Source organism: Coenobita brevimanus, chromosome 10 (assembly GCF_032717465.1).
Source record: "Coenobita brevimanus isolate Jiangsu-jjx chromosome 10, ASM3271746v2, whole genome shotgun sequence".
NCBI lineage: Eukaryota > Metazoa > Arthropoda > Malacostraca > Decapoda > Coenobitidae > Coenobita > Coenobita brevimanus.
In genome coordinates, this window is record NC_136963.1 from 5,895,443 (window position 1) to 5,916,811 (window position 21,369).

Below are 21,369 nucleotides of genomic sequence, written 5' to 3' on the forward strand. Positions count from 1 at the left end.
CTTCCTTCCATCCTTCCTTCCTTCCATCCTTCCTTCCTTCCTTCCATCCTTCCTTCCATCCATCCTTCCCTCCCTCCCTCCCTCCCTTCCTCCCTCTCTTCCTTCCTTCCTCCCTTCCTTCCATCCTTCCTTCCTTCCATCCTTCCTCCCTCCCTCCCTCCCTTCCTTCCTCCCTCCCTCCCTCCCTTCCTTCCTTCCATCCTTCCTCCCTCCATTCCTCCCCCTCCCTTCCTTCTTTCCTTCCTCCCTTCCTCCCTTCCTCCCTCCCTTCCTCCCTCCCTTCCTTCCCTCCTCCCTCCCTCCACTCCCCTCACCTCCCTCCCATCCTTTTAAAAATCACTGAACACTATGGCAACACACGGCAACCCAGCCCCTCCTCATAATTCCCATATCATCATTTATATTATTTTATTTCGTTATTTCTCGGGTTATTTATCGCGTTATTGTTATTTTTATCCTTTATGTGTTATCTTGTTATTATTTATGAGGGTTTGGGAGCGTTAAATTTAAAAGAGAAGCGGTTTTTAACGGTTTTTAACGGTTTTAAAATTTGGTGGTGTGTGGTAACTGTTACGGCGGTTACGGGGGGGGGAGAGAGAGAGAGAGAGAGAGAGAGTATGAAGGGGTGGAGAGAGGGAGAGAAAGAGAGAGAGAGCGTACGAAGGAATGGAGAGAGATGGAATGAGGAAGAGGAGAGAGAGAGAGGGAAGGATGGAATGAGGAAGAGACAGACAGACGGAGAAAGAGAGAGAGAATGAAGGAATGGAGAGAGAGAGAGACAGACAGACAGAGATGGAAGGATGGAATGAGAGAGAGAGAGAGAGTATGAAGGAATGGAGACAGACAGACATATAGAGATGGAAGGATGGAATGAGAGAGAGAGAGAGTATGAAGGAATGGAGACAGACAGACATACAGAGATGGAAGGATGGAATGAGAGAGAGAGTATGAAGGAATGGAGACAGACAGACAGACAGACAGACAGAGATAGAAGGATGGAATGAGAGAGAGAGAGAGGAGGGAGGGAGGATGACGTCACCGTGTTTGGTCGACTGTCTTACCTCACTCCCTCCCCCTCTCTCTCTCTCTCTCTCTCTCTCTCTCTCTCTCTCTCTCTCTCTCTCCCCGCCACCCCTCCTTCCTTATCTCACCCTCCTCCTCCCTCCGTCCCTCCCCCCTCCTTCCTTCCCACCATCCCTCCCTCCGTCCCTCCCCCCTCCTTCCTTCCCACCATCCCTCCCTCCTTCCTCCCTCTCACTCTCCCTCCTTCCTTCCTTCCCTTCCTCCCTCTCACTCTCCCTCCTTCCTTCCTTCCCTTCCTCCCTCCTTCCTTCCCTCCCTCCCTCCCTCCCTCCCTCTCCCTCCGTCCCTCCTTCCTTCCCTCCCTCTCTCTCCCTCCTTCCTCCCTCTCACTCTCTCTCTCTCTCTCTCTCTCTCTCTCTGTAATATAATCCAAAATGTGAAAACTTAGGCTTCTTATTTTCAGAGAGAGAGAGAGAGAGAGAGAGGAGGAGGGAATGAAGAAGGGAGGGAGGAAGAGAGAAATAGAGCTAATAAGAAAGTAGAGAGAGAGAGAGAGAGATGGAAGGATGGTATGAGGAAGTGAGAGAGAGAGAGAGAGAGAGAGAGAGGAGGAGGAGGATGGAATGAAGAAGGGAGGGAGGAAGAGAGAGAAGTAGAGTTAATAAGAAAGTAGAGAGAGAGAGAGAGAGATGGAATGATGGTATGAGGAAGAGAGAGAGAGAGAGAGAGAGAGATGGAAGGATAGAATGAGGGAGGGAAAGAGAGAGAGAGAAGGAAGGATGGAATGAGAGAGAGAGAGAGAGATGGAAGGATGGTATGAGGAAGAGAGAGAGAGAGAGAGAGATAGAAGGATGGAATGAGGAAGGGAAAGAGAGAGAGAGAGAGAAGAAAGGATGGAATGAGAGAGAGAGAGAGATGGAAGGATGGTATGAGGAAGGGAAGGAGGGAGAGAAGAAAGTTTGGAATGAGAGAGAGAGAGATGGAAGGATGGTATGAGGAAGGGAGGGAAGGAGAGAAGGAAGGATGGAATGAGAGAGAGAGAGAGATGGAATGATGTGAGGGAGGGAGAAAGAGAAGTGCAGTGAATAAGAAAGTAAAGAGAGAGAGAGAGAGAGAGAGAGAGAGAGAGAGAGAGAGAATTTAAAGCAATGAGTGGGTGGTGATAAACAAGAGAGAGAGAGAGAATTTAAAGCAATGAGTGGGTGGTGATAAACAAGAGAGAGAGAGAGAGAGAGAGAGAGAGAATTTAAAGCAATGAGTGGGTGGTGATAAACTAGAGAGAGAGAGAGAGAGAATTTAAAGCAATGAGTGGGTGGTGATAATCAAGAGAGAGAGAGAGGGAGAGAGAGAATTTAAAGCAATGAGTGGGTGGTGATAAACAAGAGAGAGAGAGAGAGAGAGAGAGAGAGAGAGAGAGAGAGAATTTAAAGCAATGAGTGGGTGGTGATAAACAAGAGAGAGAGAGAGAGAGAGAGAGAATTTAAAGCAATGAGTGGGTGGTGATAATCAAGAGAGAGAGAGAGAGAGAGAGAGAGAGAATTTAAAGCAATGAGTGGGTGGTGATAATCAAGAGAGAGAGAGAGAGAGAGAGAATTTAAAGCAATGAGTGGGTGGTGATAATCAAGAGAGAGAGAGAGAGAGAGAGAATTTAAAGCAATGAGTGGGTGGTCATAAACAAGAGAGAGAGAGAGAGAGAGAGAGAGAGAGAGAGAGAATTTAAAGCAATGAGTGTGTGGTGATAAACAAGAGAGAGAGAGAGAAAGAGAGAGAGAGAGAGAATTTAAAGCAATGAGTGGGTGGTGATAAACGAGAGAGAGAGAGAGAGAGAGAGAGAGAATTTAAAGCAATGGGTGGGTGGTGATAAACTAGAGAGAGAGAGAGAATTTAAAGCAATGAGTGGGTGGTGATAAACTAGAGAGAGAGGGAGAATTTAAAGCAATGAGTGGGTGGTGATAAACAAGAGAGAGAGAGAGAGAGAGAGAGAGAGAGAGAGAGAGAATTTAAAGCAATGAGTGGGTGGTGATAAACTAGAGAGAGAGAGAGAGAGAGAGAGATTTTAAAGCAATGAGTGGGTGGTGATAAACAAGAGAGAGAGAGAGAGAATTTAAAGCAATGAGTGGGTGGTGATAAACTAGAGAGAGAGAGAGAGAGAGTTGCACAGATCCACTTCCTAACTCTTCATTTTAAATATATACCTTTTTCACAAAGCACTTCTTCGTGACTAGCATCATAATCTATACTCCTTTCACCTTAACTTGGCCCAGATTTTCGTCCTTTTGCAGCTTATTTCACGTAGCTCAGTGGCAGAAAGACAATGCTACGGCTCTACATCCTTTCCATAGCACTTCTTCGTGACTAGCATCATATTCTAGTGTTAATCTATTGTTATAAAGACAATGCTACGGCTCTACATCCTTTCCATAGCACTTCTTCGTGACTAGCATCATATTCTAGTGTTAATCTATTGTTATAAAGACAATGCTATGGCTCTACATCCTTTCCATAGCACTTCTTCGTGACTAGCATCATATTCTAGTGTTAATCTATTGTTATAAAGACAATGCTATGGCTCTACATCCTTTCCATAGCACTTCTTCGTGACTAGCATCATATTCTAGTGTTAATCTATTGTTATAAAGACAATGCTATGGCTCTACATCCTTTCCATAGCACTTCTTTGTGACTAGCATCATATTCTAGTGTTAATCTATTGTTATAAAGACAATTCTATGGCTCTACATCCTTTCCATAGCACTTCTTCGTGTCTAGCGTCATATTCTAGTGTTAATCTGGCAGAAAGACAATGTAGGAGAGAGAGAGAGAGAGAGAGCAATATACTTGATAAGATGAGATAGGAACAGAAAAATATAGATTAGAGAGAGAGAGAGAGAGATTTGAAAGTTGTGGAGAAATGAGAGAACTTGGGAAGAAGTGGAGAGAGAGAGAGAGAGAGAGAGAGATTATACAAAGATTGGTGAGAATATTGTGGAGAGAGAGAGAGAGAGAGAGAGAGAGAGAGAGGGAGTGCAAATAGAGGGAAATGAGAAAATTGTGGAGAGAGTGAGGAGGAGGAAGAACGTAGGAGGCAAGAGAGGGAGAGAGAGAGAGAGAGAGAGAGAGAGAGAGAGAGAGCAAGGCTGAGAGGAAGCACATGAAAGTTGCACGAGAGAGAGAGAGAGAGAGTAGTAACCCTCAGTCACTCTCGTTATGTCAGTGTGTTCGGACATACGTTAATTTTGGCGCCAGAATCCTGTTTACCTCTTCGAATATTCAAATCAATATTTTTCACCGTTATCTCTCTTTCTCACTCTGGATCTTTTGTGAGCGAGTAGAGATAAAGTGAGCGAGTTGGGTGATAGATAAAATGGATGGAAATTATCGAAATCTATTGAAATATGGAAGGTTTTTTGTGTTAAAATGTTTGAATTGGAAAACGGTTAACTGATATGAGCGTATTTGAATTTGAAAATATAAATTCGAAAGTTTTTTGAATTTTGGAAGTGTATGATGGGTGAAGAACGCTGAATAACACGTGAAAAACAGTGAAAATATTTGACATTCATTGCTATACTCCTTTCACCTTCATTTGGCCAAGAATTTCATCCCTTTGTATTTCACGTAGCTCAGTGACAGTAACACTTCTTCGTGACTAGCATCATATTTTACTGTTAATACATCCTTTCCATAGCACTTCTTCGTGACTAGCATCATATTTTACTGATTATCCTTTCTGTAGCACTTCTTCGTGACTAGCATCACGTTTTACTGATTATCCTTTCTGTAGCACTTCTTCGTGACTAGCATCATATTTTTACTGTTGATCTGGCAGAGAATGTTACAGCTCCATATCCTTTCCATAGCACTTCTTCGTGACTAGCATCATATTCTAGTGTTAATCTATTGTTATAAAGACAATGCTATGGCTCTACATCCTTTCCATAGCACTTCTTTGTGACTAGCATCATATTCTAGTGTTAATCTATTGTTATAAAGACAATGCTATGGCTCTACATCCATTCCATAGCACTTCTTCGTGACTAGCATCATATTCTAGTGTTAATCTATTGTTATAAAGACAATGCTATGGCTCTACATCCTTTCCATAGCACTTCTTCGTGACTAGCATCATATTCTAGTGTTAATCTATTGTTATAAAGACAATGCTATGGCTCTACATCCTTTCCATAGCACTTCTTTGTGACTAGCATCATATTCTAGTGTTAATCTATTGTTATAAAGACAATGCTATGGCTCTACATCCTTTCCATAGCACTTCTTCGTGACTAGCATCATATTCTAGTGTTAATCTATTGTTATAAAGACAATGCTATGGCTCTACATCCTTTCCATAGCACTTCTTTGTGACTAGCATCATATTCTAGTGTTAATCTATTGTTATAAAGACAATGCTATGGCTCTACATCCTTTCCATAGCACTTCTTCGTGACTAGCATCATATTCTAGTGTTAATCTATTGTTATAAAGACAATGCTATGGCTCTACATCCTTTCCATAGCACTTCTTTGTGACTAGCATCATATTCTAGTGTTAATCTATTGTTATAAAGACAATGCTATGGCTCTACATCCTTTCCATAGCACTTCTTCGTGACTAGCATCATATTCTAGTGTTAATCTATTGTTATAAAGACAATGCTATGGCTCTACATCCTTTCCATAGCACTTCTTTGTGACTAGCATCATATTCTAGTGTTAATCTATTGTTATAAAGACAATGCTATGGCTCTACATCCTTTCCATAGCACTTCTTCGTGACTAGCATCATATTCTAGTGTTCCAATCTATAATTCAAGGTGGAGAGATGGCAATTTTAGGCCAAGCTGAAGGGAGAGGAGTATAGCACTTCTTTGTGACTAGCATAATTACTGAGAAACAGTGGAATAGATAGAAGAATAGAGAGAAAAATAGCTTGTTTTGTCACTATATTAACACACACACACACACACACATACACGCACACACACGCGCGCGCGCGCATGAATTGACAGAAAAGACACACACACACACACACACACACACACACACACACACACACACACACACACAAATTGACACAGAAAAGACAGACAGACAGATAAACACACACACACACACACACACACACACACAAAGAATTGACACAGCAAAGACAAACAGACAGACAGACAGATAGACAGAGAGAGAGAGAGAGAGAGAGAGGCAACAAAATAGACAGACAGACAGACAGACAGACGAATAGGCAGATAGACAGAGAAGCAAGATAGATAAATAGATAGCCAGACGAGGCGAGATAGACAGACGGACAGACAGACTGAACCAAGCATTACCTTCTTGCACTGCGAGCGCGGGTGTAATGAGAGAGAGAGAGAGAGAGAGAGAGAGAGAGAGAGAGGAAAGGTAGGGAATTCCAAAGGTGAAGAATTTATTATTAAAGAGAGAGAGAGAGAGGAGAGCGTAGGAAGGAATGGAGAGAGAGAGAGAGAGAGAGAGAAGGAAGGAATGCAGAGAGAGAGAGAAGGAAGAAATGGAGAGAGAGAGAGAGAGAGAGAGAGAGAGAGAAGGAATGAATGCAGAGAGAGAGAGAACGTAGGAAGGAGTGGTGATATGGTTACCACCCAGCGTAGTACTTGATTGCCAGGGTAACAGGGAACATTAGCCTTGTCCCTCAGTATAGTCACCGGAATTCTGTACTACATCGAGTGAGTGGATGATAACCATGAAAATAATAGGTTTTCTAGGCAAGGGAGTGTGATAGGTAGGTAGGTAGGTAGGTGGGTGGGTAGGTAGGTAGGTAGGTAGGTAGGTGGGTGGGTAGGTAGGGTAAGTAGGTAAGTAGGTAGGTAGGTAGGTAAATGGGACTGTAAAGTTGAATAATAATAATAATAATAATGAAAATAATAATAATAATAATAATAATAATAAAAATAAAGATAAAAATAATACAAAGAAAATGGAATAAAGTGAGAAAGAAAACTGAATAATAATAATAATAATAATAATAATAATAATAAAAATAATAATAATAATAATAATAATAATAAATGAGAAGAGCAGTGACGTCATGGGCTTCGATCCTCGTTTTCTATTTTGTGAGTTTCCCATTTTCTCTCTCTCTCTCTCTCTCTCTCTCTCTCTCTCTCTCTCTCTCTCTAATCTGTATTTTTTTCTGTTCCTATCTTATCATGTACATTGCTCTCTCTCTCTCTCTCTCTCTCTCTCTCTCTGTAGTGTCGTGTTTGTTTGTTTGTTGTTCTTAGATGGTAGTTGTAGTTGAAATATACAGTAGTAGTGGTAGTAGATTATTATTATTATTATTATTATTATTATTATTTTTATTATTATTATTATTGTTATTATTATTATTATTACCATTATTATTTTTATTATTATTTTATTATTCAAGCATTCCTACCTACCTACCTACATACATACCAGCTTACCTACCTACCTACCTACGCACCGACCTTCCTACCTACCTACCTACCTACCTACCGTATTATGTAACTTGATATATTGGATTTTTGTAGGTTTCTCTCTCTCTCCCCTACATGCACACCTACGCCATCCTTCCTTCCTTCTTCCTCCCTCCATCGCTCCCTTCCTTCCTCCCTCCCTCCCTTCCTTCCTTCCTTCCTTCTTTCCTTCCTTCCCTCCCTCCTTCCTTCCTTCCTTTTTTCCCCACCCTTCTTTTCCTCCCCTCCTCCCTTTCTTCTTTTCCTCCCTTCTTTCCATCCTTCCAATCTCCCCTCCTTCCTTCCTCCCTTCTTCCTTCCTCCCTTCTTTCCCTCCTTCCTCCTTCCTTCCTTTTTTTCCCACCCTTCTTTTCCTCCCCTCCTCCCTTTCTTCTTTTCCTCCCTTCTTTCCATCCTTCCAATCTCCCCTCCTTCCTTCCTCCCTTCTTCCTTCCTCCCTTCTTTCCCTCCTTCCTCCCTTCCTCATTCTTTCCTACCTTCTTACCCTCCTTCCTTCCATCCTTCCTTCTTTACCTCTTGCCTTCTTTCCTCCCTACCTTCTTATCCTCCCCCTCCCTCCCTCCTTCACAGCCTCATACTCAGCGTCCATCTCCTTCAGGTAACAAGAAGATGGAGTACAAGGCGAGGCAGTGGCATGAGAAATGCTTCTGCTGCGTCACCTGCAAGACTCCCATCGGCACCAAGAGCTTCATCCCCCGAGACCAGGAGATTTACTGCGCCGCCTGCTATGAGGAGAACTTTGCCACCAGATGCATCAAGTGTAACAAGGTGACTAAATTACACCCTAGAAAGTGTTAAGAAAGCATTAAAATAACTTGCACTATCCACGTTTCCTAGGTTCGTGGATCACTAGTACTAGAAGCATTGAAATTCCCGTCATATAACAACTTTTGCCACCAGATGCATCAAGTGTAACAAGGTGACTAAATTGCACCCTTGAAAGTGTTAAGAAAGTATTATAAAAACTCGCACTAACCGCGTTTCCCGGGTTCATGGATCACTACTACTGAGAGAGATTATATATATGGTAACTACATACATACAGTACATACATATATAGACAGATAGATAGATACTCGTAGATAAATAGATATAGATAGAAAGATACTAGATAGATAGACACACACACATACACACACACACACACACACACACACACACACACACACACACACACACACACACACACAGAGTCAATAAAAATGCACAAGTAGGTTAGCTGTGGTGTATTGTGTGTAAAGTTGGACATATGTAAACGCAGTTCACACAGCAGGTCCATCAACATTTGCTACAAGTTTACCACAGAATATAATGGCAAGAAATCCATTACACACAGTTATCAGTGTATTTGTGGCTTAACCCCAAGGCAGGCAATTCAGTACCACGTGTGTTAGTCAGTATGGGGTGTGGCCAGCATCTGCAGCCACGCAAGGTGTAATCCAACGCCTCACACTGGACACCAGTTCACGTAGTGTGTGGTGTGGAGGCCTGTGTCACTCCCCTTACACTGCCTGGATCAGCTGTCGTCTGTTTTGTGGTTTGGGGTCACGCATGAAGGGCGGCTCTTCAGATAATCCCACACCTGTTCAGTTGGGTTTATATCAGGTGGGAAGGCAGGCCATGGCAGTAGGTTGACATTCTCAGCAGCAGAAACTCAGTAACAACACGAGCAGCTTCTTGACGGGTGTTACCTTGTTCCAGCGTTGTTACACCTGGATGGTTGGGTAGAGATGGGTTAAAACGGATCACCTGTAGCCTTAGAACACTGTCAACGTGTCCTCGAGCGTTCAGGTTCCCTTTGATGATCACTGGAGGTGTTTTCGGCTGTAATGTCTGTGTAGTTCGTGATGCCAGTCCACCCCAGCCACTACCCTGCCTCACACAACAGGGCATAGCGTTCATTACATCACCTAAAACACACACACACGTCCGGGAAAGTGATCCACATAAAACACACATCCCTCAGCAAAAAAACAACAGCATTCCACTCTCTTCTCGTCCAGCGTTCACATTGCCTGTACCCCTGTAGTGTGCGCCATCGACGGGCGGGTGAGGGATCCAAGCTCACTACGGGTCTGCCTGCGTTTAGAGTCCCAAGTGCCATTTGTGCTGCCGTTCGGAATCTGTGCCGGGGAAGCAGCCTCAGATGTGGTGTTGCTGACGTTGTGTTGTGACGTGTACCCTCCCTGGATGCTGTCGGGTGTCTCGAAGTGAACGGATCTTGAATTTGGCTCTCTTTTGTATTGTTCTTTTTTCGTGGAAGGAACGGTTTGCGTGCTCCTGGCCTTTGGTTCCTTCTTCCTTGCGTTAAGAAAAAACATTGAGCTTGCTTTATGATGCTTCTGGGTGAGTCTGACGGCCGTTGAATGATGCCACCTATTCTAGAGACTACCTCTGGGTCCACACCAAGGAGTACCCTGCTTTACACAACGGATTAATGCTTCTGTTGGTAATATTGGTCTGTGAGTCTTTATATCGGTCTGTGAGTCTTTATATCGGTCTGTGAGTCATTTTATTGGTCTGTGAGTCTTTATATCGGTCTGTGAGTCTTAATATCGGTCTGTGAGTCATTTTATTGGTCTGTGAGTCTTTATATCGGTTCTGTGAGTCTTAATATCGGTCTGTGAGTCTTGATATCGGTCTGTGAGTCTTGATATCGGTCTGAGTCTTGATATCGGTCTGTGAGTCTTAATATCGGTCTGTGAGTCTTTATATCGGTCTGTGAGTCTTTATATCGGTCTGTGAGTCTTTATATCGGTCTGTGAGTCTTTTTATCGGTTCTGTGAGTCTTTATATCGGTCTGTGAGTCTTTATATCGGTCTGTGAGTCTTTATATCGGTCTGTGAGTCATTTTATCGGTTCTGTGAGTCTTTATATCGGTCTGTGAGTCTTTATATCAGTCTGTGAGTCTTAATATCGGTCTGTGAGTCATTTTATCGGTCTGTGAGTCATTTTATCGGTCTGTGAGTCTTAATATCGGTCTGTGAGTCTTAATATCGGTTCTTCGTTCCTCAGATCATCACCTCGGGCGGCGTGACCTACAAGAACGACCCCTGGCATCGCGAGTGCTTCACCTGCACCAACTGCGACACCTCCCTCGCCGGTCAGCGCTTCACTTCTCGCGACGACCGTCCCTACTGCGCTGACTGCTTTGGCGAGCTGTTTGCCAAGCGCTGTACCGCCTGCGCCCGCCCTATTACCGGTGAGCCAGGATGAAATAGGGTGAAAAAGGGTGACTTAGGCTGAGATGGAGAGTTGTAGGATGAGATGGAGGGTGTAATAGGTTGACTTAGGGTAAAATGGAGGGTTGTAGAGTGTGTTAGAGTGAGGCAGGATGAAGATGGAAGGTTGTAGGGTGAAATAGGGTAACTTAGGGTGAGCCAGGGTGAAACAGGGTGAGGTGATGGGTGAAAAAGGGTGACTTAGGGTGAGATGGATGGTTGTAGTGTGACTTAGGATGAGTTGGAGGGTGAAATAGGGTGAAGTGGAGGGTGAAATAGGGTGACTTAGGGTGAGATGGAGGGTTATAGGATGAGATGGAGGGTGAAATAGGATGAGGTGGAGGGTGAAATAGGGTGAGAAGGAGGGTTGTAGGATGAGATGGAAGGTGAAATAGGGTAAGATGGAGGGTGAAATAGGGTGAGATGGAGGGTGAAATAGGTTGAGATAGAGGGTGAAAATGAGTGTAATAGGGTGACTTAGGGTGAGATGGAGGGTGAAATAGGGTGACTTAGGGTGAGGTGGAGGGTTTTGGGGTGAAAAAGGGTGACAGGATGAGATGGAGTCGAGGTGAAGGAAGGTGGAGTGAGATGGAGGATTGTAGGGTGAGATGGAGGGTTGTAGGGTGAGATGGAGGGATGTAGAGTGAGATGGAGGGTGAAAAAGGGTGAGGTAGATTGAGGCAAGGTGTGGTAGAGTGAGCAAGGATGTGGTACGGTGAGATGGAGGGTTGTAGGGTGAGACGGAGGGTTGTAGGGTGAGATGGAGGATTGTAGGGTGAGATGGAGGGTTGTAGGGTGAGATGGAGGGATGTAGGGTGAGATGGAGGGATGTAGGGTGAGATGGAGGGTTGTAGGGTGAGATGGAGGGTTGTAGGGTGAAATAGGGTGAGATAGAGTGTTGAAGGGTGAGGTCGAGTGAGATGGAGGGTGTTGAGTATATATATATATATATATATATATATATATATATATATATAATATATATATATATATATATTATGTGATATACATATAATAGTTATATAATAAGTATAGTTTATCAGTACATAATTGTTTTTAGCTGTGTCTGGGGTGTGTCTAAGGTGAAGTAGGTACCAATCCTCGTCCTCCTCCTTCAGGCATTGGTGGGACGCGCTTCATCTCCTTCGTGGACACGTAGATATTTTTAGCTGTGTCTGGGGTGTGCCTTATGCTAACCAAAAGCTACAGATAGACAGACAGATAACAATAGCTGTGTCTGGTGTGTGTCTGAGGTGAAGTAGGTACCAATCTTCGTCATCCTCCTTCAGGCATTGGTGGGACGCGCTTCATGTTTTGTGAGGATAGAAAGATAGATAGACAGATAGAGAAATTCTTAGATATAGATATTTTTAGTAGTGTCTGGGGTGTGTCTGAGGTGATGTAGGTACCGATTCTCATCCTCGTCGTCCTCCTCCTCCAGGCATTGGTGGGACGCGGTTCATCTCCTTCGTGGACACATATATATTTTTAGCTGTGTCTGGCGTGTGTCTTATGCTAACCAAAAGCTACAGATAGACAGACAGATAACAATAGCTGTGTCTGGTGTGTGTCTGAGGTGATGTAGGTACCGATTCTCATCCTCGTCGTCCTCCTCCTCCAGGCATTGGTGGGACGCGCTTCATCTCCTTCGAGGACCGCCACTGGCACAACGACTGCTTCATCTGCGCCTCCTGCAAGGGCTCGCTGGTGGGCAAGGGCTTCATCACCGACGGCAGCGACATTCTCTGCCCCGAGTGCGCTAAGCAGAAGTTGGCTTAAGCAGACGGGGGTCCTCTGCTGACCTGAAGGGGGGAAGCAGCAGGAGGGAGTGTAATTGGCTTGGCAGACCTCGAAACACATGATTTTAAGTGATTCATTCTACATCATATGGCGTGTTAAGCAGACGGGGGTTTTCTGCTGACCTGAAGGGGGGATGGAGCAGGAGGAAGTGTCATTGCCTTGGGAGACCTCGAAACACGTGATTTTAAGTGATTTATTCTACCCTCCCTTGTGTAGAGTTCGTAACACTTGATCTATAGCGAATTATTGAGGTGTTAAGCAGAGATTGGCCAAGCAGGCATATTCTCTGCTTACATGAGGGCAGTTCGAAGCAGCAGGGGAGTGAGATTGGCCCAGGAGACCAAACACATGATCTTTACCGAATTATTCCCAAGTAAAAATCAGCAGGAAAGAAGAATAACACAGAAAACCTCCAAACACATGATCTTTAGCGAATTATTCCTTAGTAAAAATCAGCAGGAAAGAAAAATAACATTGAAAACATATAAAAAAAAAATAGTACCGGTTTATATGTCTGCGGGAAAAAATGAAAATAATAATGGAGTAGGAATGCAAAATATTTTATGTGCTCAAAATTCCTCTTCAAAACGACAGTGTAACTGATTTTATTCTTGCTATTTTCAGCGAACCCATATAATAATAATAATAATAATAATGATGATAATAATGGTAATAATGGTAATAATAATGATAATGATGATAATAATGGTAATAATAATGATAATAATGGTAATAATAATGATGATAATAATAATAATAATAACGATGATGATGATAGCTGCAGAGGGAGAAGGAAGGAGGTATGGAGGGAAGGAAGGAAGGATGGAGGGAAGGAAGGAAGGTTGGAGGGAAGGAAGGAAGGATGGAGGGAAGGAAGGAGGTATGGAGAGAAGGAAGGAAGTATGGAGGGAAGGAAGGAAGGAGGTATGGAGAGAAGGAAGTAGGGAGGAAGGGAGGGAGAGAAGAAAGGAGGGAGAAGGAAGTCCAACCCACCTTTACATTTAAATCACTGAGAGAAGAATGGAGAGTGAGAGACTAACTAGGAGTGTATGTGAGTGAGGTTGAGGAGGAGAGAGAGGGGGAGACCAAGGATGAGATGGAGGGATGAAGTTGAGGTATTTGAGAGAGGGGGGTGTAAGTTGGGGAATGATGAGTGAGAGACTAATGAGGAGAGTGTATGTGTGTGAGGGGTAGGGGGAGACCAAGGAGTGGAGAGGTATGTGAGAGAGGGGGCAGTGAAATGGCAGGGGAGAGGGCGACATGGAGGCGATTTTTTTGTGGCCCTCCCTACGGGATTAAGGCGTTTGGCGATAGATAGATAAACTGATAGATAGCATTTCAGAGGTTGGGCAGAGTTGGACATAAAAAAAATCCATGAAGGGGAAAAAGTCATCTGAAAATAGCAAGAATATAATTTAAAAATGTCGGTTAAGATTTTTTGAAATTTAAAATAAGTTGGTTTAGATTTTTTTAAATTTAAAATAAATCGGTTAAATTTTTTTGAAATTTTAAATACGACGGTTAAAGATTTATTTAAAATTTAAAAATACGACGGTTAAAGATTTATTTCAAATTTAAAAATACGTCGGTTAAAGATTTATTTCAAATTTAAAATACGTCGGTTAAAGATTTATTTCAAATTTAAAATACGTCGGCTGATTTTGTCGGTACGAGGTTACTGGAGGAGAAAAAAAAAAAGTAAAAAAAACAAAAAGATATATAGAGTTACAAAAGCGTAGTGTATGCGTAGAGGAACTTTCGACTCTTGTATATGGCCATCAGGGGAATAGTAACCAAATTTTAACCAACCTTTTTTGATAAAGAAATAATGAAAAAAAAATAATGATGCTAAAAATAATTCAAGTATTAATCATAAGTATATATCCTTGTCTCTCTCTCTTTCTCTCTCTCTCTCTCTCTCTCTCTTTCTCTGTCTGTCTTTCTCTCTCTCTGTCTCTGGTCTTAAGGGAGAAGATGCAAGGAATATGCACAACTGGGTATTATTTTAAGTGGTTTGGGAGAGTCCTTAACACATTTTCCTAAGTGATTTATTCTCCTCATTACACCAATAATTATCTCCTTGTATGACGCTTAAAACATGACGATGATAAAACGACCTAAGTTGCATATGGGAAGATGTTAGGGTGTTAAGGTGCATATGGGAAGAAGTCAGGGTGATAAGGTGCATATGGGAAGAAGCTGGGGTGTTGGACGGGGAATAAATCACTTAGGAGATGGTGTTCGGGCCCTGTGCCACCTGGAATAGCCCCGCATAACGTACGCGCTGCAAATATACAAACATCTGCCGCTTAGACTCTCACCCACTCGCTTATGTGCCTCGTAACCTGCAAACATCGGGTCGGGTAACGGATATGGAGCCCGATTATGCGGACCCCAATTTTCCAGAACTCGATTTTCTGGAACTCGATTTTCCAGAACTCGAGTTTCTGGAATCCGATTTTCCAGAACCCAATTATCCGGAACCCGATTATCCAGAACCCGATTTTCTGGAACTCGATTTTCCAGAACCCGATTTTCTGGAACTTGATTTTCTGGAAGCCGATTATCCGGAACCCAATTTTCCAGAAGCCGATTATCCGGAACCCGATTTTCCAGAACCCGATTTTCCAGAACTTGATTTTCCGGAACCCGATTTTCCGATGTTTGCCGAGTTGCCGTCCAGTGATGCTTAGCGCTTATGGATCTAGTGCCTCGGAACTGGGGTATGCTGTGGAATGTATGTCGGGTATATTATTTCCAGGCTAAATCTATCACATATTTGATGTCTATGGTTAAATCTATCCTATATCTGTTAAATCTATCCTATATCTGTTAAATCTATCCTATATCTGTTAAATCTATCCTATATCTGTTAAATCTATCCTATATATGTTAAATCTATCCTATATCTGTTAAATCTATCCTATATCTGACGTATGTGGTTATATCTATCTTATATCTAAGGTGTGTCGTTATATTTCTGTGTACTATATAATTTTGAAGGTATGTGTTGTTATACTTTCCCTCTCAACTTCTTTCCATCCTGCATATACTGTCCACTCTTCCTCCACCTCAGCTTCAATCTTCCTTCTTTCCTTCCAGCCTTCCTTCCTTCATTCATTCCATCCTTCTTTCCTTCCAGCCTTCCTTCCTTCCTTCCTTTCATCCTTCCATCCTTCCTCAACATCTTATTATACTCCTCAAGCTTTATTTAACCTTCGTATAGGCAAAAATAATGTGGATATTTAGCCTGGGAAGATATATATACCTCTCCTATATTTTCAAGCCCCCAGTCAGTATATATATATGCCTTATATTCGCTTCTCGTTGCTTAAAATGATAGGTAAACACGCTGATATTTTTCACCTTGCAAGACGCGTTCAAGCGGCCCAAACATCGTCGTCTAACTCCGCGGATTTCAAACGACTTTTCCGATTGTCGTTGATGTTGTGGATTGCGTGCTTTCAAAATCCAGTGTGAGCTTTGAATGGCGTGTGATTTATTTTTTTTATACGTGTACCGAGCCTGTATGTTTACCTGTTAATTAGTGAAAAATATTAATGTTTCTGGGAATGTAATGAGTTTTCTGATGCTTGTTTCTCTCTCTCTCTCTCTCTCTCTCTCTCCCAGGATCATTGGGTGACTGATTAATGTCCATTCTATGCTTTGGACCATAACGGATTAAATTCCAGTATGAAATAACAGATCAAATTCAGGCTGGATTTTTAGAAACATACAGTGAATATTCCAGTTTGACACTTTAACTGATACAGATTTCAGTTAAGTTTGAAATCTGAACCATTCAAATCCACAACGGGTTTTCGAGAAGGAATTTGAAACCACGATAGATTTTCGGAGAGGACTTTGAGAACTGTTGCGTAAAAGTGGATGATTTGGGCAGCCTCTGAATCACTTGTAATTAATTTTCACTTCTTAAAGTATATATATTTCTGCAATAAATCCCTGCCACAATTAGCATAGTATAAGCCTGACACATAATCATGTGTAACTGTTTTTATTTTCGTTAATTTCAAATGGTTTATTGTTTACACTGTGTCTGGTACTCTCCGATTTCCTTATATTGTTTACATTGCGTCCGGTACTCTCCGATTTCCTTATTTATCCATGTTGAGTAAATATAGCATTTTTTTAGTCGTGCTGTGAGCTAGTTTGACATATATATAAAATTTGGCCAGAAATAGTTGAGTTTTGAGAGAAGGAAATGGAGGAGAAGGAGGAGGAGGAGGAACTTTAATATGATGATAGTGATGCTGATGATATTGTTATTATTATTATTATTATTATTATTTTTATTATTATTATTATTATTATTGTTGTAGCATCAGTTATATCAGGTGAAATCTGGCAACCCATTTCCTCTCTCCTTTATTTTCTTTTATAAATAATATATATATATTTTTTTCGAAACTATTAGATCATGTCCAAAAAAAGCCGAGGTGCATTTTATTATTATTATTATTATTTTTATTATTATTATTATTATTATTATTATTATTATAGTGTATAGTTTTGCCATAATATAGGGTGGACGTAAATAGCACTGCACTAGTAATACTCATGGCTGTACTTTTCGTGTTGCGAGAACGGCCCAGTCTGCGGGTGTGGGCGCGGGTGTGGCAGTGGGGGATCGGAAATGTGTAAATGCCGTAGGAAAAGAGCAGTGCTATGTACGTCCCACCCTGCACTCCTTCTGTTTATTTTGTACTCAATCTTTTTTCTACTTTTCTATCAAGTTACCTTCATTTGGTCTTCATCTGTATGTGGATTATTGTTTTTGCTGGCTCTCTCTCTCCTTCTCTCTCTCTCTCTCCCTCTCTCTCTCTCTCTCTTTCTCTCTCTCTCTCTCTCTCTCTCTCTCTCTCAGAGCCAACAAAAATAGTAAACCACTTTCATCTTAAGTCTGTCATCGTCTGGCTAATTTTGAACTTCCCGCCAAAACTTCAAAATGGCGCCTCTGCGTGACGTCATTTCCGGCCACCTCCAGGCGATTTTATTCAGCTTAAAAAGGGATTAGGTATATTTACTTAACACCTGCCATATAGTGATTTATTTTACACATAAGCTTATATTATGTGGAATACATAATAACTGTCATATAGCGAATTATTTTACACATATATAGGCTTGTATTCGAGACTTTAAATAGATTCGTAAGACCTTTCCAGCAGCAACTTGTTTTGCCTCCTACACTCCAATATCCCTTGTATATAAGTGACATACAAGTGAATAAATGGGGTAATATGCAAAAAAATAAGTCGCTGAGGAGAAGGTGTTAGGTAGACTCCGATTTTGCCTCAACCCCTTTAGAACGAGAGCTGAATAAAATCGATTGGTTAATAGATAATAAAATGAATTCAGGGTCTTAACATCCCTCTCATGGTGATTCATTCTGGATATTGATGCCTTAGTACAGTATCTTTATGTGTTATTTAACCCCTACACGCCTGGGGTTTTTCTGATGTTGCACGCTCCTCCCTACGGGGGATATCCGCGAATGAAAAAAAATGCCCATACATCCAACCCTCATATCAGCCAAACTACACCAGCCAGAGACAAAATTAGAGATACGTAAGACTCACCAACTCCTCCACTTTGAAATGAGAGTATTGCCACATCTCCAGGTGGTCCCGTCGATGAGTGAGGATTTCATGATTTTGAAAAAAAATACCCTTCAAACCCTAATATCTGGCAAACTATAACAGCTGGAGACAAAATCAAAAATACATAAGACTCAACAACTCCTCCTCTATCAAATGAAAGTATCCCCACGTCTGCAGGTGGTCCCGTCGATGAGTAGGGATAAGTTAAAGTTCAAAGGGTGGCGGGAACACGCAGCTATACACGTCAACCAGCATTGCTCTGCGTCTACCAGCATTGCTCTGCGCCCAAAATCCTGACGGCTATACACATCAATTAGCACAAAGGGGTTAATATTGAATACTGCACTATTTGTAGCACACTTGCACCGTTTTTTTTGCAATGATAGTGGTGATTCAGGGGTCATTACTGCACAAAACTGAACAAAAGGCAACCATCAGAGCCAATGTAAACACTAGGCGGCCATTTTGGATTGCGAGGATCACCGCATCCACACGAGATTCTCAGAGACAGCTGCTGCAAATATGATCGTAGCAAAACAGCGAATAATTTTTCAACATTGTATCGAGACAGCGTATAGCTTTTGAATTACCGTTATAGCGATTTACGTCAACCGGCGGACAGAGGTTAAATCACATAACACCAGAGGAGAATATTAGGGCTCGAGAATGAATCAGAGAGGGAGGGGTGTTAGGACAGAATTACCGAGGAAGCCAGACTTATTCATTTCCTATCATTTGTCAATAACTGATTTATTTAGCTTAATATTACGGTGCTAATAAGTAATAATAAATTAGCTTATTTTTCTTTCTCATTTATTTAGATTTATTTTTATGGGCCGTTTTCTATGAGGGGAGGTTACGTAACATATTTTCCTGAGTGATTTCGTCTGTATTCTGCATTTCAGACAAATATTACCTTAAGAGAACAGCACTGAAGGGATTGTGAAAGTAATATTACGTAACAAATGACCGTTGGCGGCTTATCCTGCAGTGTCTCAATATCTAGTTATTAATTTTAAAAAGTCAATATTATAGAGGGAAATAAAGAGAGAAAATTAAAGAGAAAAATAATTAAAGTTAAAGAGAGGAATAACTTGAGAGAAAAAAAAACTAAAAGAAAATGCTGGTGTAATAAGCAAGATAAATCACTTGGGAGAATTTGCTTCGAAACCCGGCCACTCCGATTTCGTGCCCTTTCTCTTTTTTCTATGATGCTGTGCGTGAAGAATCTATGACTAATAAGTAAAATATAATAAAGTGTTAAGTGCTTTATTGGTTTATTTATCCTTAGGGGAACCATCTACTCATGCGATGTGGTGAGAGAGGGAGAAAGGGTGGGGGAGACTGATACATAGACTGATATATAGATATTTATATGGAGAGAGAGAGAGAGAGAGAGAGAGAGAGAGAGAGAGAGAAAGTAATTACACAGTAGTTAACTGCATTCTACGTTGTTAGATGAGTGCTTACCATCCACTCACTTGATGCAGTACTATCCGGGTAACTACAATGAGTGACAAGCCAGAAGGTCCCATGTATCCCATGAGGTCACTACGCTGGGTGGTAACCATATCACCAAATGGCGCCTGGTGGTGTAGTGGGTTAAGACGAACCAAGCGGATGGAGCCTGTAAGGGTGTGCATCTGAGGGCTGGTTGGAGTTTATTGCTGACATAATGGGACTCAGGGGCAAGGGAGGCTGGTCACCCTTGCCTTAAATGTCAGCACTGATTAGCCTCGACCCGGGGCCACACCCTGATGATGGGGGTAAAGAGGGAAAAGACATTCACTTCAAAACCATTGTATTTATCTATATACCTGCATCCATTTATCTACCTCCTACCTCTGTTTATCTATCTATCCATCCATCCATCTTTCTCTTCTACTCCTTACACTTCTCTTGTATCTGGTAAATTACCAATATGCTGGGAATCGAACCAGGGACTCTCAGATGAGAGCCCCTTCACTTCTCTTGTACCTATAGATTCTCTCTCTCTCTCTCTCTCTCTCTCTCTCTCATTCTTTTTGTTAATCCTAACGTAACTGCAATTTCGGCTCTTTTTTGGCAATTTCCTCAGTACTTAATGGCTCAAATAAAGAAAATTACTATATATATTGAAGTAAAAGCTGGAATAAAAGAAACACGGGCAGAAGTTTTCAATTTGTAGCGGCTATTGCATCAACTCTATACGTGTCAACGAGTTTGGTGTTCGATTGTATGACTGCGATATCGAAGAGACGATTTGGACTTATTTTTTACAGTATAAGTAGCCAGTCTGCAAAATAAAATGTAACCAAACTTATTTCTCTTGTATGTTTAGAGGGATTTTGAAATTATAATCAGGGGAGTGTACTATGAAGGACCTTATATAACTGAAGCCAAGTAGGGAGCATTGAGACATTGTGTTTTGGGTGATAGCAGATACGAATCTTGAATTTGGAGAAAAAATCGGAGCCTCTATATAGAAAAGAAACATATTTTAATACCCATTTTTAACTATATTATTTGTTTTATAGCTTTGAGTACATAATAATTTGAAGGTGGGGAAATTTTAGATGAATATTAGGAGAAATAAAGTTCATCCCTGGTGCAAGATAGTCTGTGGCCTGTCTTGTGTCATGGCGGCTGGCGGCATAGACGACCTAGTGGACTATATTGTGGTTTGCTGCCCCCGGCCGGTGTTCCTGCATGGCTACGTCCTGCCCTTCCTGCTGGCGTATGCTGTGTGGGGCTGGGCGTGGGTGGGGGGCTACCTGTGGACTGAAGGAGGGATAATATTGGGCGTGGTGTTGGTCGGCCTCCATCTGTTGACGTGCCTGGCCTGTCGCTGGTCCGTCCATATTCGATGTCTTCTGACCTGTGGCACGGTAACGTAACGCCTTGGTAACGTAGCACTGGTAATACAGCACTGTGGTAACGCTAATTATTTGATGTAACACCATATTAGCCAGACGTTACTTCAATAGGGCTTGTAATACAGTGCCATATGAACGTAACCACAGCCCTTAAGTACAATAACGTAACACCGGTGATATAACAGTAATTTTGATGTAACACCACATTAGCCAGACATTACTTCAATAGGGCTTGTAATACAGTGCCATATGAACGTAACCACAGCCCTTAAGTACAATAACGTAACACCGGTGATATAACAGTGTGGTAACGTATATGATGTAACACCATATTAGCCCAACACTACTAATATAGGGCTTGTTATATAGCACAGTGT

The 21,369-nt window shown here is 41.9% G+C and overlaps 2 protein-coding genes across 2 annotated transcripts in view; both read left to right on the forward strand.

Moving 5' to 3' along the window:
• The window catches only part of Lmpt (four and a half LIM domains protein limpet), a 98,919-nt gene extending 80,365 nt beyond the window's left edge, over window positions 1-18,554 (forward strand). The window contains exons 6-8 of the mRNA XM_080280355.1: window positions 8,094-8,263; window positions 10,511-10,697; window positions 12,338-18,554. Coding sequence (XP_080136481.1) covers window positions 8,094-8,263; window positions 10,511-10,697; window positions 12,338-12,495 — 515 coding nt within the window. The 3' untranslated portion in view covers window positions 12,496-18,554. The remainder of the gene's footprint in view (window positions 1-8,093; window positions 8,264-10,510; window positions 10,698-12,337) is intronic.
• A 2,201-nt stretch (window positions 18,555-20,755) lies between these two features.
• Window positions 20,756-21,369, forward strand: part of LOC145410187 (endoplasmic reticulum transmembrane helix translocase) — a 67,916-nt gene continuing 67,302 nt past the window's right edge. Inside the window, exon 1 of the mRNA XM_080280389.1 lies at window positions 20,756-21,004. Coding sequence (XP_080136515.1) covers window positions 20,756-21,004 — 249 coding nt within the window. The remainder of the gene's footprint in view (window positions 21,005-21,369) is intronic.